The 16,757-nt window shown below is 38.3% G+C and overlaps 1 protein-coding gene across 1 annotated transcript in view; it reads left to right on the plus strand.

The window, feature by feature from the left end:
• GALNT2 (polypeptide N-acetylgalactosaminyltransferase 2) overlaps positions 1–16,490 on the plus strand; it is a 92,450-nt gene extending 75,960 nt beyond the window's left edge. The window contains exons 11-16 of the mRNA XM_032184000.1: positions 1,475–1,601; positions 5,262–5,354; positions 5,553–5,636; positions 7,415–7,541; positions 11,311–11,430; positions 13,561–16,490. Coding sequence (XP_032039891.1) covers positions 1,475–1,601; positions 5,262–5,354; positions 5,553–5,636; positions 7,415–7,541; positions 11,311–11,430; positions 13,561–13,716 — 707 coding nt within the window. The 3' untranslated portion in view covers positions 13,717–16,490. The remainder of the gene's footprint in view (positions 1–1,474; positions 1,602–5,261; positions 5,355–5,552; positions 5,637–7,414; positions 7,542–11,310; positions 11,431–13,560) is intronic.
• Positions 16,491–16,757: the final 267 nt, after the last annotated feature.

Here is a 16,757-nt window from a genome sequence, read left to right on the forward strand (position 1 = left end):
GTTTATTCTGGTAGAAATATAAAAGCCCTTCTGTTATTAACTTGTTTAATAGAAACATTGATCATTTGTTGTAATTCTTTATTTTTGTTGTTCTAAGCTCAAAATAAGAGAAGATCAAGTGCTGTGAAAAATGTACAACAAGAATGTCATGTTCAGTTGCTTCTAAAATTCATTTTGCCTATTGTTCCATGTTAATTCAGCTTGAAAATCAAGGTCATAAGTTACTGCCAAAGACAATGTTGTTGCCTATTAATATTTTTGGAAGATTATCTGTCTACAGATGGGACTATGTTGATTGTTTAGAATTCATGAATATGCCTAGCTGGCCTTGATGCAATAGCAATTATTTTTGAGGTAAAGCAAATACGAGGCAATCCGTGTAAAAGCAACGACTTTTCAGGAGAAAAGCAGTCATCTTACTTTGTCAATGTTTTAAATCAGAGCACCATTTTTTTTTTCCTCTGGTCAGACATGTTCTCTATAGTTTTTTTCTACTTTAATTTTAGAAATGCTGGGTTTTGTGACTTTTTTTATTCGTGTATGTGGGAGGAAGGCTTCTGGAGGAAGAATGGCACTTAGTGTTGTCTTAAAAGTAGACATCAAAATAGAGCTGCTTAGTGTTTGTGTGTGTGGTTTTTGTTTGTTTTAAATCTGTGGCAAGGTGTCAAGTGGTGATAAAGAGGCTTGAAACTAAGGGGAGGAGTTGGTGACCAGTGGCAGCTGTTAGGCTAAAGAGGGCAATAATCAAAACTGAAGGAGTGCTACTGGAAGCACCAGTGTGCTTACTGGGAATGAATGAGGACAAGTTTTCTGTTGGCAGAAGGTAACTTGTGCTATCAATTGTCTAAGCTGAGAAACATGCAACAATATTTCTAGACCTTGTCTTCACCAGCAAGGTAAACTTGCTAGATTGGCTTAGAAGTATATAGTCCATAGCCTTCGGTTTATATATGTCACCTCCCCATTCAGTCTTTCTCAAATCAATATTGACTTGCTATAACTTCTGCCACAGCCAGCATTTGGGAGTGTTTATCTGATAAAAGTCAGCAGCTCAAAACTATTGATTGTTTTATCATGCTTTGAATTCGCCTGATGTTCTGTTTCATCTTTAGATGATTTATTTTAGAAAAGATAATTATGTTATGTCTTTCTACTATTGCTTAACTTTTAAGTAAAACACAGTAATAGAACATAGGCCTATCTTTGTCAAAGTGCAGCAGGGTTTGTGAATTTGGAGAATACTGGGTAACCTCAGATAACAGAAGACACAGTTTTCTTTCCAAGTTAATACAATTATTTCTTCCGAACTTTGAGAATAATGAAGTAGAATGCTCAGATATGCCTTAGTTCTATCGTAGGTTTTTCTCCAAACAAAAAAATCTTACCGATCTCAGCAACAATCAAGTTTCCTGCAAATAATATAATGTGAAATTACATTCTCTTGTGATGTTGGTGTTTCATGTTTTCTTCGCAGAGATCTCATTCCGAGTTTGGCAATGTGGTGGGAGTCTAGAAATCATCCCTTGCAGCAGAGTTGGTCATGTATTCCGCAAACAGCATCCCTACACATTTCCTGGTGGGAGTGGTACTGTATTTGCAAGGTAATTCTTAGTCTGATCTTCACTTAAATAGCAATGTTTTGGATTTCCTCAAATGATCACCAGGTGGCAGTAACTTCATTTTAAGGACCTTTTTCTTAAAGGAAGCAGATGATTTTGAGGCAGCTATGCAGACTGAGAAGAACCTTGTTCGTTTAAAAAAAGAGAGGAAATTTGTAGTAGAGGCAGACAAAGAATATGGAGAAGGAAATGGTTGACTTTGCTTTCAATCAATTTTGAGATATATAAATGATTGTGTAGACTGATTCTGGTATTTGTGTCAGGCTGTTGAAAGCTTCATTCTATATCATATCTCCCCTTCTTGTAACAAGATTAAAATGCTTTTTTGTATAGACCTAAGAAACTGCAGTATTAAGAACTCAAATTAACGTGTGTTAATTTTGCTGTTGGTTTAATGCATGGCAGTAGCTGGAATACCAAACTATTTCCACAGTTGCTCTTCTGTGGAATGAGAACAGTAATCCTGATTCATGTTCACAGTGTTTTAAGTCACATGGTTTAAGGCACTGCATGAGTGTATGACATGTTTTGACCAAGGCTCAGTCAGTTCTAGCTGAGGCATCTGTGTAGATTTTCTTCTAGAGTATAGGACTCCATGCTTAGAGGCCTGAAGGAGTATAAGTCTCAGCTCAAAGTTCCATGAGTTCAGAGCTGCAAATCATTTATTTATCCTTGAAGAATATGGGACCCCAACACTGTTTAACAAGAAACAGCACAGAGCACTGTTGTATTTAAGTCTGGAACTAAGTTCCAAGCTGCCCATATATTTGGAATAGTGTTTCACCTTTGGCTGAGCAATCACCTTGGAGGTATAAATTGTTCTTTTCCATGTTGGCTGTGCCAGCAATGTGACACTAATGAATTTAAGTCTGTTAAAATAAAGTCACAGTCTTCATTTCTTCCAGTAGTCATAGTAGGGATTTTTCTGCTCCCCTCTTCTTTGAGTTCTGTATTTCATGCTACAGTGAAAATGAATAACAGTACTGGTGGGAAAGCAAAAGCTAGTGATGAAGTATCCTCTCTTAATATGTTACATCTCTGCCAGTATAGAATCCTAGAATATCCTGAGCAGGAAGGGACCCACAAGGTTCATGGAGTCCGACTCCTGGCTCCACAAAGGAGTGCCAAAAAAACTCAGACCATATGTCTGAGAGCGTTGTCCAAATGCTTCTTGAACTCTTGTCAGGCTTGGTGCTATGACCACTGCCCTGGGGAGCCTGTCCCAGTGCCCAACCACCCTCTTGGTAAAGAACCTTTCCCTAACATCCAATCTGAACTTCCCCTATATATAGTGTGTGCCAGGAGGATAGAAGGATCTACCTATTAAACCATATTATGTAGGATTAGGAAGCAACTGTTTTAGTTTTACAGTAGGTTTTAAAATGCTGATGTCATAACAAGGATCAAGGTTAATAAATAATATGGTTAATAAAGTTGTGCAGTTTTCCTGCTCTGCAGCTTTTTCTGTCTTTGGTCTGTTGCCAAGATGCTGCTTTTCTTGTGATATTAAATAGGTACTTAAACATAACTCGTCTGAAAAGCAAGAAAAGGGTCTGGCTGTATGTGTGCAAGGATAGAGCATGCATCAGAAATATATCACATTAGCAGTGGCTGAAGATTCTGCATTTATACTGATTTATACTGTGGTTAAAACTTTTAAATTTTGTTGCTGTGAAGTCGAATAATCATTGTAATTTGATCACTCAAATGTCCTGACAGCTGCTATGACAGTTTTTTTTAGTAGCGTTTTGCTTTCTGGTCACTTGTGTTCAAAATTACTTGAAAAAGAGGTCCCACCTGGATGCGAGTGATGAGGACAACTAAAGCCTACGAACTAGCATCCTGGGAACTTGCATCCCTTTCCAGATCTATCTTTCTCTGTGGGCTGTTTATTGCCTTTGTCTGCTGAGATGTCTGAAATGCTGCAATGCCATTAAAGTTCTCTGTTTCACTGGAGTTATTTTTGAATTGACCTAGAAAACTTGCATATCACTTAAAAGCAGGGTTGACAACTTGCTGTATAGTTAAAGGTCATGTTTCCTCCTCAGTCAGCTGTCTCATATGTCTAATATAACAAAGCTCCTTTAAACAGACAAAGCAGTGATAGAATGAGAAACCTAGGGTAATATGATACCATCTCGGTGCAGATATTATCAGATATGTGTGGGACCTTGGTGCCAAGAAACTTGGTGCACAGAATCCGTGCTGGTTGTGCAACTGGGGACTTGTTAGCTTATACAATCATCTGTCCCTTGACTGCGTGTAACTTGTTCTGGAGTGCACTGGATAAGCTTCCTATTTTTAGCTGACTAGTCAGTGTGCATTGCCTTTGGGCAGCCAAAACAAATTGATGATTCTGGATGAGAGACTGGGAGTCCTGTATTACGAGAGGAGAGAGGGGATGACTTCCTGGCTGTGTGGTGTGGGCAGACACAGCTTGCATCTGGCAGGATTTACTAGATCAGTTTAGCTTTGCACATATATGCTTTGCTCTGTAGGGCCAGCTGCTTTAATATGCAACTTCATCTGAGCTAATAAACCTTGCAGAGCCCAGTCTGGTCCGTGTAGAACTGTCTCTAATGGCATGATGCTAAGTTTCATTATCTGTGGTCTAATGTAAGTGCTGAGTGCACCCTACACTCTGTTTTTCCATACCTTGGCTTCTTTGGGGTCTTACTAATTTTACTGACTTTCTCCTGGCTATTTCTGCCTTCTGAATTGGAAAGAGTACTATTGAAGTTGTTGGCTGACAGCGTTTACTTTGGTTGCTCAAGATGAACTTGCTGCCAAATGTAAAATAAGCTTCAGTGTTGCAAGTAAGACTTTTTCTAAGCATAAAATTATGAACAAAATAAGTAAATGAGTTTTACATAGACATAGAAGCCAGGGGGTGGAAAAAAGCCTTACCATCTTGCTGTCCAAAAGGAGATTTAAAGACACCAGTTACATAAAGACAGAAATCTTAGATGTTTCATTAGAAGTAAAGAATCTTGGTTATTTTTTTCCCCTGCACTTACGGTAATAATTACTCTGACTTTTAAAGTATTAGAAGTATTTTCTAATTGCTGTCTCTCCTCTGTTACTTCAGCTGCAGCAGACTTGCTTGGTTCATAGCCTTAAATGTCACAACAGCTTATGTCGTCTTGGAATGTTGAGTGCTATACTGGTAGTAGTGAGATGCAGACTGAATGTGTTGCCAAAGTTAGCATATCTGTTTTCAGCAAGGTAAAACACATTATTGAATACTGCCAATTGTTGAGATTTTCTGTTTCTAATTAGCTTGCTTATCCAGGTAAACACTCATGGAATTTGGTTTCTGTCAAGTTATTCTTATTAAAACAAACAAAAACAAACATTCTCTGAAGCTTACAGAAAGATCTTCAAGACGTATTAAATTCCAGATGAAAATATGAAGCAGTGAAGAGTGTGGAAAAGGCACAAGTCTTGTTCTAAATGCGTAGGTTTCAGTTGTGTGACTTTCTAATGGTTTTCTGTTATGTGGGTCTTTAATAGGGAATCAGTCTGCCTGGCTTGAGGCAGCTGACTATGTAGCACTAGGGAGGATTAAAATCAAAACAGGAATAAACTGTTTAATTGCAGCTGGAGAAAAATATAACCTATACTTCATATGCTTGTCTCTAGAAATACACGCAGGGCAGCAGAAGTATGGATGGATGAATACAAAAACTTTTATTATGCAGCAGTGCCTTCAGCCAGAAATGTACCTTATGGCAAGTAAGTCACAACTGCTTCTTTTTCTTCATTTATTCTTCACAAAATACTGCCTTCTTGAGTTAAAAGTAGTGCTGGATCTCCTGTTATCTCTTTAAGATGTAGTTCTACTGAGAACCTTGAGTTTCCTCTATATTCACTACTGTATATAAATACAACAGCCAGACTTTGAAAACTGTTCCTTTTTTACTCCTCTTCTAGTATTCAAAGCCGAATGGAACTCAGAAAGAGACTTAGCTGCAAGCCCTTCAAGTGGTATCTTGAAAATGTTTATCCTGAGTTGCGGTGAGTTTCAGCTGAAACTGCAATAACATGGACTTCTTTATTTGCCTTCCTCAGAAATCATTGGTTTCTCTTTCTACTTCCTTGGATGTAAAAGATACATTTTTTGATTTATTTGTGGGAAAAAAAAAATAAAATCCATCATGTAGGCTTATTTGCTTTCAGTTTTGTTAGTTCTATTCTTAAAAATTCATTTTTCCCAGGTAATCTTTTTCTACTTAAATGCAACTGCAGCTGTAGTCGCAGTATTCTAGAGAACAGTGTCCAAAGAACTAAACTTCTCTGAGCCTGGAGTTAGTCACCTACACAGGCTGTTTGCTTGAAGACACAATGTTCTCTGTCATCTTCTCTTCTTTTTAAAGCTTTGCCTTCACCTAAGCACATGCCTATCTGAGTGAAAAGACTGAATCTCAGTATGGTACAAATAACACAAGTTAGATAACAAAGCCTTGTAAACTTTGCAAGTGTTGGTAAATGCATTGTTCTAAGAAGCAGGGAGGTCATCTTTATCATCTCTTACTCTGTCAGTGGGTAACTGCTAACCTTTATGCACGTGCATAAACAGAAATGAGTGGTAACATCACTAATACTTTCTGCAAAATGAGTCAACACTTAGAGCATTAACACAATACGTGACATAAATTGAAAGTTGCTGCTTTAGAATGCATCTATCTAATGAAAAATCCTCTAAGAAAACGTTTGTCACTTTGAATAAAAAGGTTTTTGTTCAATAACATCCTACTATGTATGTCTGTCAGATCTGAGTCTCTAAACTAGTTTGCCTGTTGTCAGTTGAGTACTGGCAACATGGCTCATAAGAATAGTTTTCTTTTTTTTCCTCCTGGGGGCACTGTGTCAGTAAAGTTAGATAACTACTCGTGGCATACATGCTGGGAATGCAAGACTATCAGCTATCACAGCCCTAGTAAAACTTGTGAAGATCCACACATACTAAAGGGTCTCATAAACCAGGATGATGCTGAGGAAGGAAGTTACTCTTTATTTTCTCTTAAAAGTGCCAGAGGATATTTATTTTTGTTTCATTTGCCAGAAGAAATATGTCTTGTAAGCTCTGCTGGAAAATGTGCTGCAACAAGCATTACTGGAGTGTAATGTTACCTTATTCTATGTTATCTTGTGCTCATTCTGTTGGGTTGAACTATTAAGTAAGATTATAATAATAATGTGAAGTTTTAAAAGGAGTTTATATGCCCTTGCTTTATTGTGGGGCAGACAGACCATAAGTTGATATCAAACAAGTGTACTGAATGCATTTGTCTAGGTATTTCAAGACTACGTGAATTCCAGTTTATGCAGCTGTTTAAAGAGATATCAGTAAAACACTTTTATTCAACACCATTTCTAACACTTCAGTAAGAACACTTTAGGAGAAACGTAGAGTCTCATGTTTCTGATTTCAGCGTGGCTGAAAAAAACAGCGCAACAAACAAGGTTTGATCTTAACTGATAGAATTAAGACTTGAGTGACCTCAAATGATGATATTGTCACCTTTAATTTACTTATACTGAGTTTATACGAGAAAACAAGGATGAATATACAAATCTTTTCGTTTTCTGTTCTATGCTTCGAAGTTTGTTTTATCTATATGATCAAATAATTGCCTTCTATCTTCAAAAGACAACTGAAATTTTCAAATCATAATTATCATTCATCTTTAACCTCTCACCTTAAAAATACTTCAAGTAAAAACAGATTAAAAGCAAGACAAAACAAAAACCAAAACCAACAATCTAAGCAGATATTTCTGGTTTTATTTTAGGGTACCTGATCATCAGGATATAGCTTTTGGGGCTTTGCAGCAGGGTACCAATTGCCTTGATACTTTGGGCCATTTTGCGGATGGTGTTGTTGGAGTTTATGAATGTCATAATGCCGGGGGAAACCAGGTCTGTATGCTACTGATTTTTTTTTCCCAAAATGTGATCTTCAGAAGAGGGGAAAAAAATAAAGTAAAATTGAAACTAACTCAAGCAGGTACTGTGTGATAGGTATCTAAACCCAGATGAACAGAAGAGTTGTTATTTAGTCAGTCTGTTAATAATTTCTTTCTCAAATTTAATTTTGTGTGCCTTCAGGTTTAGAATCTCAGCACAGAGATTGATTATCCACTTCCTTTTTCTCCATTAATATTTATTTTTATACTAGAAGCCAGTAACATCCTTCCAAGAAATTTCATACTTTCATAGGAAGTTTTTATCCATGAATTTGTATATTTGATTTGGGGGAGCTATTTCTTAAGAAAAGATGTATTGTTAAGCATATGACCTAAGGTCAGTCAAATGGTCAGAATGCATTACCGTGATGTGTTATGGTAGTGGTGTGTGAAAAATTCTCAAATTCCTGTTTAGCTCTTCCAGAAAACAACCAGGAACCAAATGAGATTAACTATTTTGAAGAATCTAATTATACAGTTGTGACTTCATCACCATTAACAAAATGTGTGCATATGTGCTCACAGTTTTGTGTGCTACTTTTTCAGTAAACTTTTCAGAACCAACCTGATTATTAATTTTACATTCATATTTATAATCAAGAGCATCTATTAGAATAGAAGGCTTACTAATTAAGATTCGCTATTGAAAGAGTGTTTGTATCAGAATTTTGCTTTGACTTAAATTAAAAGGGGAAAACTCTACAATCAGATGAAACCTAAAATATATTATTTCAGGCAATTTATCATGTTGCTTTGAATTGCCATCATATATTTGACATGCCTCTCTTCCATATCATTAAAGAATATATTTGGGGAGGCTTTTTCTGTTGTTTTTGTCAAAATGCACTCATCGTTTCAAAGCACCACAATATTATTTTTTTAGAAGAAAGGGTGGATGTGTCAAGAATTGCCTTGGTGCAGAAATCTTGGAAGTTTCTCATTATCTTGTATATTCTCTGTAGATGTATGAAGTTATCTTCTTTCAAACTCCCCTCCTCCAAATCTGATCCTCTATTCTGTGTAGCTTCTTCAGTGAAGATGACCTTTAAAAAGTAATATATGCTTGTTCTGAACCTTGTGACAAGGCATTCAAACAGATTAGGAAGCAGAACAGGTCAAAAGAGGATTTTTATGTCCACACACAATTCATACTGGATTGGAGGAATGAACAGAGTGACCTTAGCATGGGATAGGGATGAGGAGCAAACCAGGGTCTTTAACTCTGTCCTATGTGTTTTGCAACTACTCTTACTGAGAGTACTCAGCTACTATAGCATGTGGAGAGTATGCTCTGTCTTGTACATGACACACACATGCACACACAAAAAAAAAATAAAATTAATTGAAAAGGGATTCTTTTCCTAAAGCAGCCTGTTAGAATTCAGTGATTAAAAATTGCACCTCTAAAGGGACAAAGAAATTCTAGTATATTGTTTGACAATTACATGCAAATATTTGTTAAAGAGCTAAAGGTAAAGGCAAATGCACTCAGCTGAAAAGGGAAGGGTCAAGGTTATTGCTGTCCTACCATCTTTGTATTTCTAATTTATGATACAGGGTTTTTTGGATGTCCTGATTGTCCAGTTATTACACAGTTGTCCTGTTTCCAGCCTGTGCCTTGAGCACATACATGCACTGTTTGCCATTTCTTTTTTCCTGTTCTGGTGTAGTGGAATTTGCTGAAACTTACCTGTACTATAGCAAGTCGTAGTTCCTGATCTCTGGAAGAAAGTGTCTGTACACTGAATTTCATACCATGAAGGGCCATCACATTGTCTCCAGCAGCAGAGCCTGGAACTTCTATGAAGCTGTAGCTTTGGCTTTTAAATGTGTTACATTCTCGCGTGATTACTGGTTTGTCTGAAGCTTTTCCAGTCTGCTGATGGAAGGGTGAAGATGTAAAAATCATTGTTTTCAAGGCTCTTACTTTCACTGACTGCAGGGTCCTTGAACTCCAAGTTTTTACCACTACCCTGATAGTATTTTAATGTCACTGAGTATAAATCTTATAAGGGTGGCATCTGTTTCAGTAGCATTTGTGATTCATTCTTGATAAGCCCTAAAAATACTTGCTTAATTCCTTAAATTCTTAAAAGTGGCTATTAATGATACTTGTTGACATTGTACAAGCTGTTTGGAACTGAGAAGAAAAGTAATTTTGCTGTCAAGTGAGGTTAGAACAGAATATGCCGAGCTGGGAGGGATCCCCAAGGATCATCGAGTCCAACTCTTGGCTCTACACAGGACCACCAATCAAACCATATGAATGAGAGCATCATCCAAATGCTTCTTGAATTCCCTGGGAAGCTTGTTTCAGTGCCCAACCACCCTATCAGTGAAGAACTCTTTCCTAACACCCAGTCTCAATATAGTGAAAAAATATTTTATGTATGAAGAGCAGAAGGAAAAGCCTTCAGTATATGGCTTTGAGACAAGTAAGGGGTTATGCAGAGTTCTGCCTTTTTGTTTCTCATAATCGTTATTATTCCAGTAGTTGCATTATATGGTACCCATCTAATGACTTGCTGCTGGACTTGCTACCTCTGTGGTGGCGATTACTTGCAATTGCATGGGAGAGGAGTCTCTGTTTCCTGAGCATCTGTTCTCAAAGGAATTTAATCACTGTTAAATCTACCGAGTTGAAGTGATCATGCAAGCTAAACATTGAGTTATGGTATCAGAAAACAAGCTTAGAAATGGGCTGGGATTAGTCATCTAATTTCTTTCTGAAACACTCATTCTTTGCAAAATAACAAAAGTGTAGTCAAACTTGGCCCTGTTTACCTAGGATTTTGTATTACACAACTCTGAGTCTTCTTTAGTCACTGAAGAAAAGTTAACTTTTCCTTTTTAAGTAGCAATGAGCATGAGTTGGATAACTGGTGTGGCTTCAGTGAGAGAAGAACTCAGCTTTCTTCCTCCAAGGACAATCAGACAAATGGAGACTGATCTGGGTCCTGGGGACCAAACTTCAGGGTGAGATGCATGGGGAGAGTCTGAACGCTAGGGTAAGATCAGGACCTGTGTAGGAGGACACTGAGATCGAACAGGCGAGGCACCAGTGCATGTAGAATGGCTTTTCTTTCTTGTATCAGAAATGGCATATTTAAATGTATTTTAAAGAAGTACTTTTGTATGTCATGCTTTGGGTAGGAAGTGTCAATCTCCTGCTACCCTTTGGTTTGACTGTCTTGTCTTTTGCTTTCTGGTGGTCTGTCATATTAGGAACTTATGTTTTCCCCAGTAACACACATGCATTATTTAGTTTATGGATAGAGTGACCAGTGATATGGCAGCCCAAGTGATTATTTTTTGTGTGTAAAATTTCTGTATTTATCCACACAAAATATCTATGTAGAATATACACAGAAAATACAGCTGGATAGATAACTTGCCTTAAAAGAAAAGGCGTCTCTTTCAACTCAAGGTCCTGTGTAACTTCCTGTTGTACTTCTGTAAAGCCAGTAGAGGGAGTAGTCAGCTAGCCCAGCCCAGGGTTGGTCTGGGGATACTGGAACAATTACTGTCTGAAAAGCAGTTTTTTCATCTCCCGCTCTGTGGGAAACAAAGAACCGTTCTAATGTTCATACTGAGCCATTCATAGAAGTTTAATGTGTGCTGTGGTTGCAGAAATAGCAGGTGCACCCTGTGCACGTGTTAGTAATGTGATTGTATATGATGATTTTTAATTTTTCTTTCTTTTTTTTTTTTTTTTTTTTTAGGAATGGGCCTTAACAAAGGACAAGTCAGTGAAACATATGGATTTGTGCCTTACTGTTGTGGACAGAGCACCTGGTTCACTAATAAAACTTCAGGGCTGTAGGGAAAATGACAGCAGACAGGTTAGTATGGCATGGATACACTATGCAAACAGTGGGAAAACAAGGGTTGTGAATGAGAGTACAAGAAAATGCACTGGTAATTGTATTTTCTTCTAACCGTTACACTCTTTGTTGTGTCTCACTGTTGTTTTTGTATGTAAAACGTGACGTTGGGGCAGAACAGCAGGAATAATCTTGTATATTGACCTTTCCTTTTTATAAGCCAGTAACAATCATACTGTCATATACAGCTGTTATCTCAATTGGCCATACAGAGAGGTTTCACCCAGCAGCACTGATGTATGACAGTCTTCTACTATTGTGGTAGTTTTACCCTACTAGGTGCTGAAATCCACCATGACGACTCTCCCACTTCTCCCCTTTTTTGTTTGAGGAGGGGAAAATACAAAGGAAAGGGCTTGAGCTGAGCTAAGGACAGGGAGATCATTCAGTAATTATTGTCACAGGCAAAACAGACTCAGCATAGGGAGATTAATTTATTTCCTATCACTAGTGGACTGGAACAGTGAGAAACTGAAAGCAAACTAAAAACACCTTGCCCCTATCCACCCTCTTCCATGTCCTCCCCCCAAGCAGTGTAGGAGAATGGGCAATGGGGGCTGTGTTAGTCCCTAACACTTCGTCTCTGCTGCTCCTTCGTGGTCACTCTCTGTCCCTCCCACGGGATGCCTTCCTTCTGGAACTGAGCCTGTGTGGGCTGCCCACAGGCAGCAGTTCTTCAAGAACTGCTCCCACATGGCTCCGTACCACGGGGTCCATCCCCCAGGAGCAAACTGCTCCAGCACGGGTCCCCCACGGGTGGGCGGCAGCTCCCCCCAGACCCCTGCTCCTGCGTGGGCTCCTCTCCACGGGCTGCAGCTCTGGCCTGGGGCCTGCTCCTGCGGGGGCTCTCCATGGGCTGCAGCCTCCTCCAGGCCACATCCACCTGCTCCACCGGGGGCTCCTCCACCCATGGGGGGGCTGCAGCGTGGAGATCTGCTCCGTGTGGGACCCGTGGGCTGCAGGGGGACAGCCTGCTCCTCCAGGGGCCTCTCCACAGGCCGCAGTTCTCACAAAGGCCACTCCAGCAGCAGGCCATCTGCCACCCAAACCTTGCTATGTAAATCCACTACAACTATCATGTTCATTTTCTGAAATAAAATACTTATTTCATGATGTAATTTTGAAAGGCCTTCTTGAGTGAAGTTTGAAGACAATGTAGTCTGTCTCAGGAGAGTGGTTTAGCTTTCCTTTCTTGTCAGCAGTGACCTGTTTGCAGCATCACTAGATTCCCTCGGTGCACTGTTATTAATGCAGCATTATTTCATTTATTTCCCATGCCTGAGGAAAATCACATTTGCAAAGACATACTATCCTTTTTATCTTGTCATGTAACACTTCATCTGTTTCTGCAAAGTCATCAGTTTTGATCTTCTGCCACCTTCTTTGCTCCTGTATCCCAATATTTGCAAACGGATCACTGAAATGTTGATTCCTTGATGAAGAAAGAATATTCTTGTCGCTTTTCAGATAAAGAAACTAAGAAAGCAACACTTATAAAGAAAGTTTATAAAGGTCTGCTTTAAAGGCAGAATACAATAAGTTCTAATGGAAAAATCTTTTTTTAACATCCAATAGTTGGGATTTACTCTATCCGTGGCATTGCCTTGGGCAACAGAGCTTGTGACAGACAAACAGTTTGTGCTGCTATATAATTGAAGGGCATCTGACTGATTTCTAGATTTCTCTAAGGTTGCCTTTGGTGATTGTGCTTCTTAATTTTTTACATTCAAAACAGTAGTAGTGGTGATATTGTGGTATTTGAGACTCTTTATTTTCTTTGTCAAGCCAAAGGTTTTGCAAAACTGATCATGGTGTGACAGTATATTTGAGAAGTGCTGAAGTAAAGGAAAATGACTTGGTGTATTCTGTATCTAATTCAGTGCATTAGCTGAATGAATAGTTGCTTTGGCAAGACTTGCCATAATTTATATACCCTTATTCAAGGATTGTCTAAACCATGTACTATAATTGCAGTATTCAGAGCTCTCCCAAGTACAAGCCAGGGAAACATGTGAGGACTAAAGGACAGGATGTAGAGCCCATCCTCTTCCTGCATTTACAGCTCAGTAACTTTATTTTCTCTTGCAGAAATGGGAACAAATTGAAAGCAACTCTAAACTGAGGCACGTTGGCAGCAACCTCTGTCTAGACAGCCGAAATGCCAAAAATGGTGGTCTCACCGTTGAGATCTGCAGTCCTTCCTTGTCGCAACAGTGGAAATTCACACTTAATCTGCAGCAGTAGAAGAACTTACAAGCAAAATGCTGTTTCAATTCATAGACATTGGGCAAAGTTTTGATTGAATTACTGATGTATTTCTTAAAACTTTCCACGGAACTTATATACCTCAGTATTCCATCTTTATCTGAAAGCAGGAGAGTGCTGAAGCAGACACCAGAGAATTGGTGGACTTGGAGCACTGCAAAGATTTCACTGAACATGGCTACAGCACAGTTCCTTCTTGGTGTGAAGACTTTAACAGTTCCTTTCTGTCTTCAGTTATGTACTTGCACAGCAGATAATTAACTCTAGGAACAACTGATGTATGATAGAAAAAAGGATCTCAAAAAAAAACAAACAACCAACCACCTGTGGGGAACAGGGTGTGGGAGGGAGGGTGGGAAAATTACTAGGAGAAGGTCATTTGAAACTTCCATTTGCATAGAAATCATCGTTTGTTGTTTCCAGAAACAGAAGTGTCATTTTGAAGGGTTTTTTCCTGTGTGTACTTGGTAATTTGAATATGGACTTTTCTATGATGGACTCTAAATATAAATATATAAAAATATATATATATTGTCAGCTCCCAATGATTTATATCAATTTTCATCACCCTATAATTATCAACGAATTCATTGACGTATGTATAGCCAGAAATTGGATCGGAATGCTAGGAGAGTGAAAACTCAAGGTGTGGATTTTGTGCAGCTGAGTATGATGTCCGTGCTAACACTGGATGCTTTTGCTTTGCAAACTGGATCTACTTCTTAATGCTTTGCCCTCACTGGAGATCATGAAACTCAGGAGGAGAAAGAAAATAGCAGAATAAGCCCACGCATCTGCACAGATGATTGCTCGGATTGTTTATTCCTACTTGGAGATTCATTACATGTGCTCTGGATATTGTTAATCTTGTACTTGATATTTGTGTTCATCATTTCTGTAATATTATGTTCTTAAAAATACTTCCTTTGTTACAAAATTGTATGAACAGTCCAGATCTTTCACAGATGCAGCCATGTGGGTTCAGCACAATTTTATTCTGGGCCCTAATCAGAAAAAAATCTGTCTCAAGCTCCCCTTTTGAATTCTAAGATGGAATAATAATGTCATTGTTGACAGCACGAGGTCTGAATTTTAATTTGCAAGGATGAGCAGCTAAGTAATCTCTCTGAATTGTACTTGCTTAATTTATAGGCCTACTACTGCGGTATTCCCCCCCCCCCCCCCCCTTGTTTTTTCATTAAACGAGGCTTTTGAATGTATTCAGGCTTGGTTCTGGAAATCAGTCTGGATACCAGCAGATCCTCTATGGTGTTTTTAACCATAAACCCATGCATTTTTACAGCTTCAATCCATGTCATTTTTATATTAAAATAATACTGTCAAAGTTAACCTCAACTTTGATCTGTCCTTTCTTATATCTGCATAGACTATTTACTATTTTTATTAAAAGCAAGTGCTTCATTTAGCTTTTAAAATGAAAAAAGTGAGTAACTAGTTCCAGCACTAATAAGTGACAGAGCATCAACCAAAAAAAAAAAAAGAAATATAAGAGTGCAGACATGCTAGGAAGTGGGTTTGGTAAGATATGGATCTCAGCGGGGGAAAATGTAAGGGTTGATCATAAGGAGATGAAAACCATTTGCTGTACTGTATAACGCTGATTCAGTTCCCTTCTTTCTTTGTTTCTGGAGGTAGGATAGTTCCTGATTTTTCAGTTTCCTTTGGCTGCATCTATGCACTAGGTGTAGAAGTGGTACTCTTATGGGCAAAATGACTTTGTCAGTCAGCATGCCCACAACTATCTGGTGTCTCATCTCTGAAGTTATGACCTGCAAGTACCTGCATACCTTTTGGATGGGGAAATTAAACACAGCTTCTCCCATCCATCATCTGACTCTTTAATAGAGATAATTAATACTTTTTTTTTTGCTTCACAGTCTACTTTCCCCAGATCTAGCCTGTTTTAGAGGCCATGCAGTGGATAAACTAGTTTTCAGCTTTGTCCCTCCCTATCTGTAGTCTTTTAACCTAGGTGAGAACTTGAGGAACATGATTCATAAACATAGCAGTAGATTTCTTAATATTCTGGAGAATAAATGCTGATATATGGGCTCAGCAGCAAGTCAGTTGTTGAAGGTTTTGAAAAACAGAATTTAGAAGAAAAAACACAACTTCTGCCATGGATGTATTTCCACTTGCAACTTTGATCATAGTAAACAGTGCTAACTGAAATCGGTAGTTGCAACTCTGAATATTGGCCTGCCTTTTAACTCTGAGGCAGAACTGAAAGTACAAAATCCTTATTCCACCTTTTAAGTCTTTAGTGTCAACTGGTGTTATATTAAAGTAGGAATATTTTCGCTAATTCCCCCTGGATGCTGTGCATAGGGGTCTTAATATAGGAGCTGTACGCTAAAGACAGCATTACTTTTCTTTGAGAGAACAGACAAGAAGTGGTATCCTTTTGTTATGTTTACATGACAGTGTGCCAAAGTTACGTACTGTGATTTTAGGGGTTTTTAATGTTTAAGAAAATTGCCCATTTGAAAGATAAATTAAGAGCCCTTGAAGCAAATTGTGATGGAGTCTTCTGAGAACTTTTCTTATTGTCTTCAGAGCAAGAATGGTGATATTGTTTGTTTTGCAGATTTTCAAAACATAGTTTGGAAACTGTTTTTTCAGTTGGTTTGAAAAGTCTGCTGTACAGAGCTTGTACTTTGTTCATTTTATAGATGGAAACCATCCTTGAAAAATTGTTTAACTTAAATAAAGAAGAATGCTTTATAGATAAATGTGTGGTGGCTAATGTAATTGAGTAAAACCAAGAAGTCTGCCTGGAACTTATAAATGGTAGCAGTTTTCAAATGCTTCAGTTCACTTGGTTGTTTCATAAAGCTCCTGTTCTAAAAGTATGTATACGTGGTTATATATTTGTATGTAAGGACAGAATGTGTTTGTATTTAATATGATAGCTTTGAGAAAATTGTCTTTTTTTAGAAGCTGTTTTCCATTGAGTGAGTTGACACTGACTGTAGTCACCTGAAAAGGCATCATTAAGG

This window comes from Aythya fuligula, chromosome 3 (genome assembly GCF_009819795.1).
Source record: "Aythya fuligula isolate bAytFul2 chromosome 3, bAytFul2.pri, whole genome shotgun sequence".
NCBI classification, from domain to species: domain Eukaryota; kingdom Metazoa; phylum Chordata; class Aves; order Anseriformes; family Anatidae; genus Aythya; species Aythya fuligula.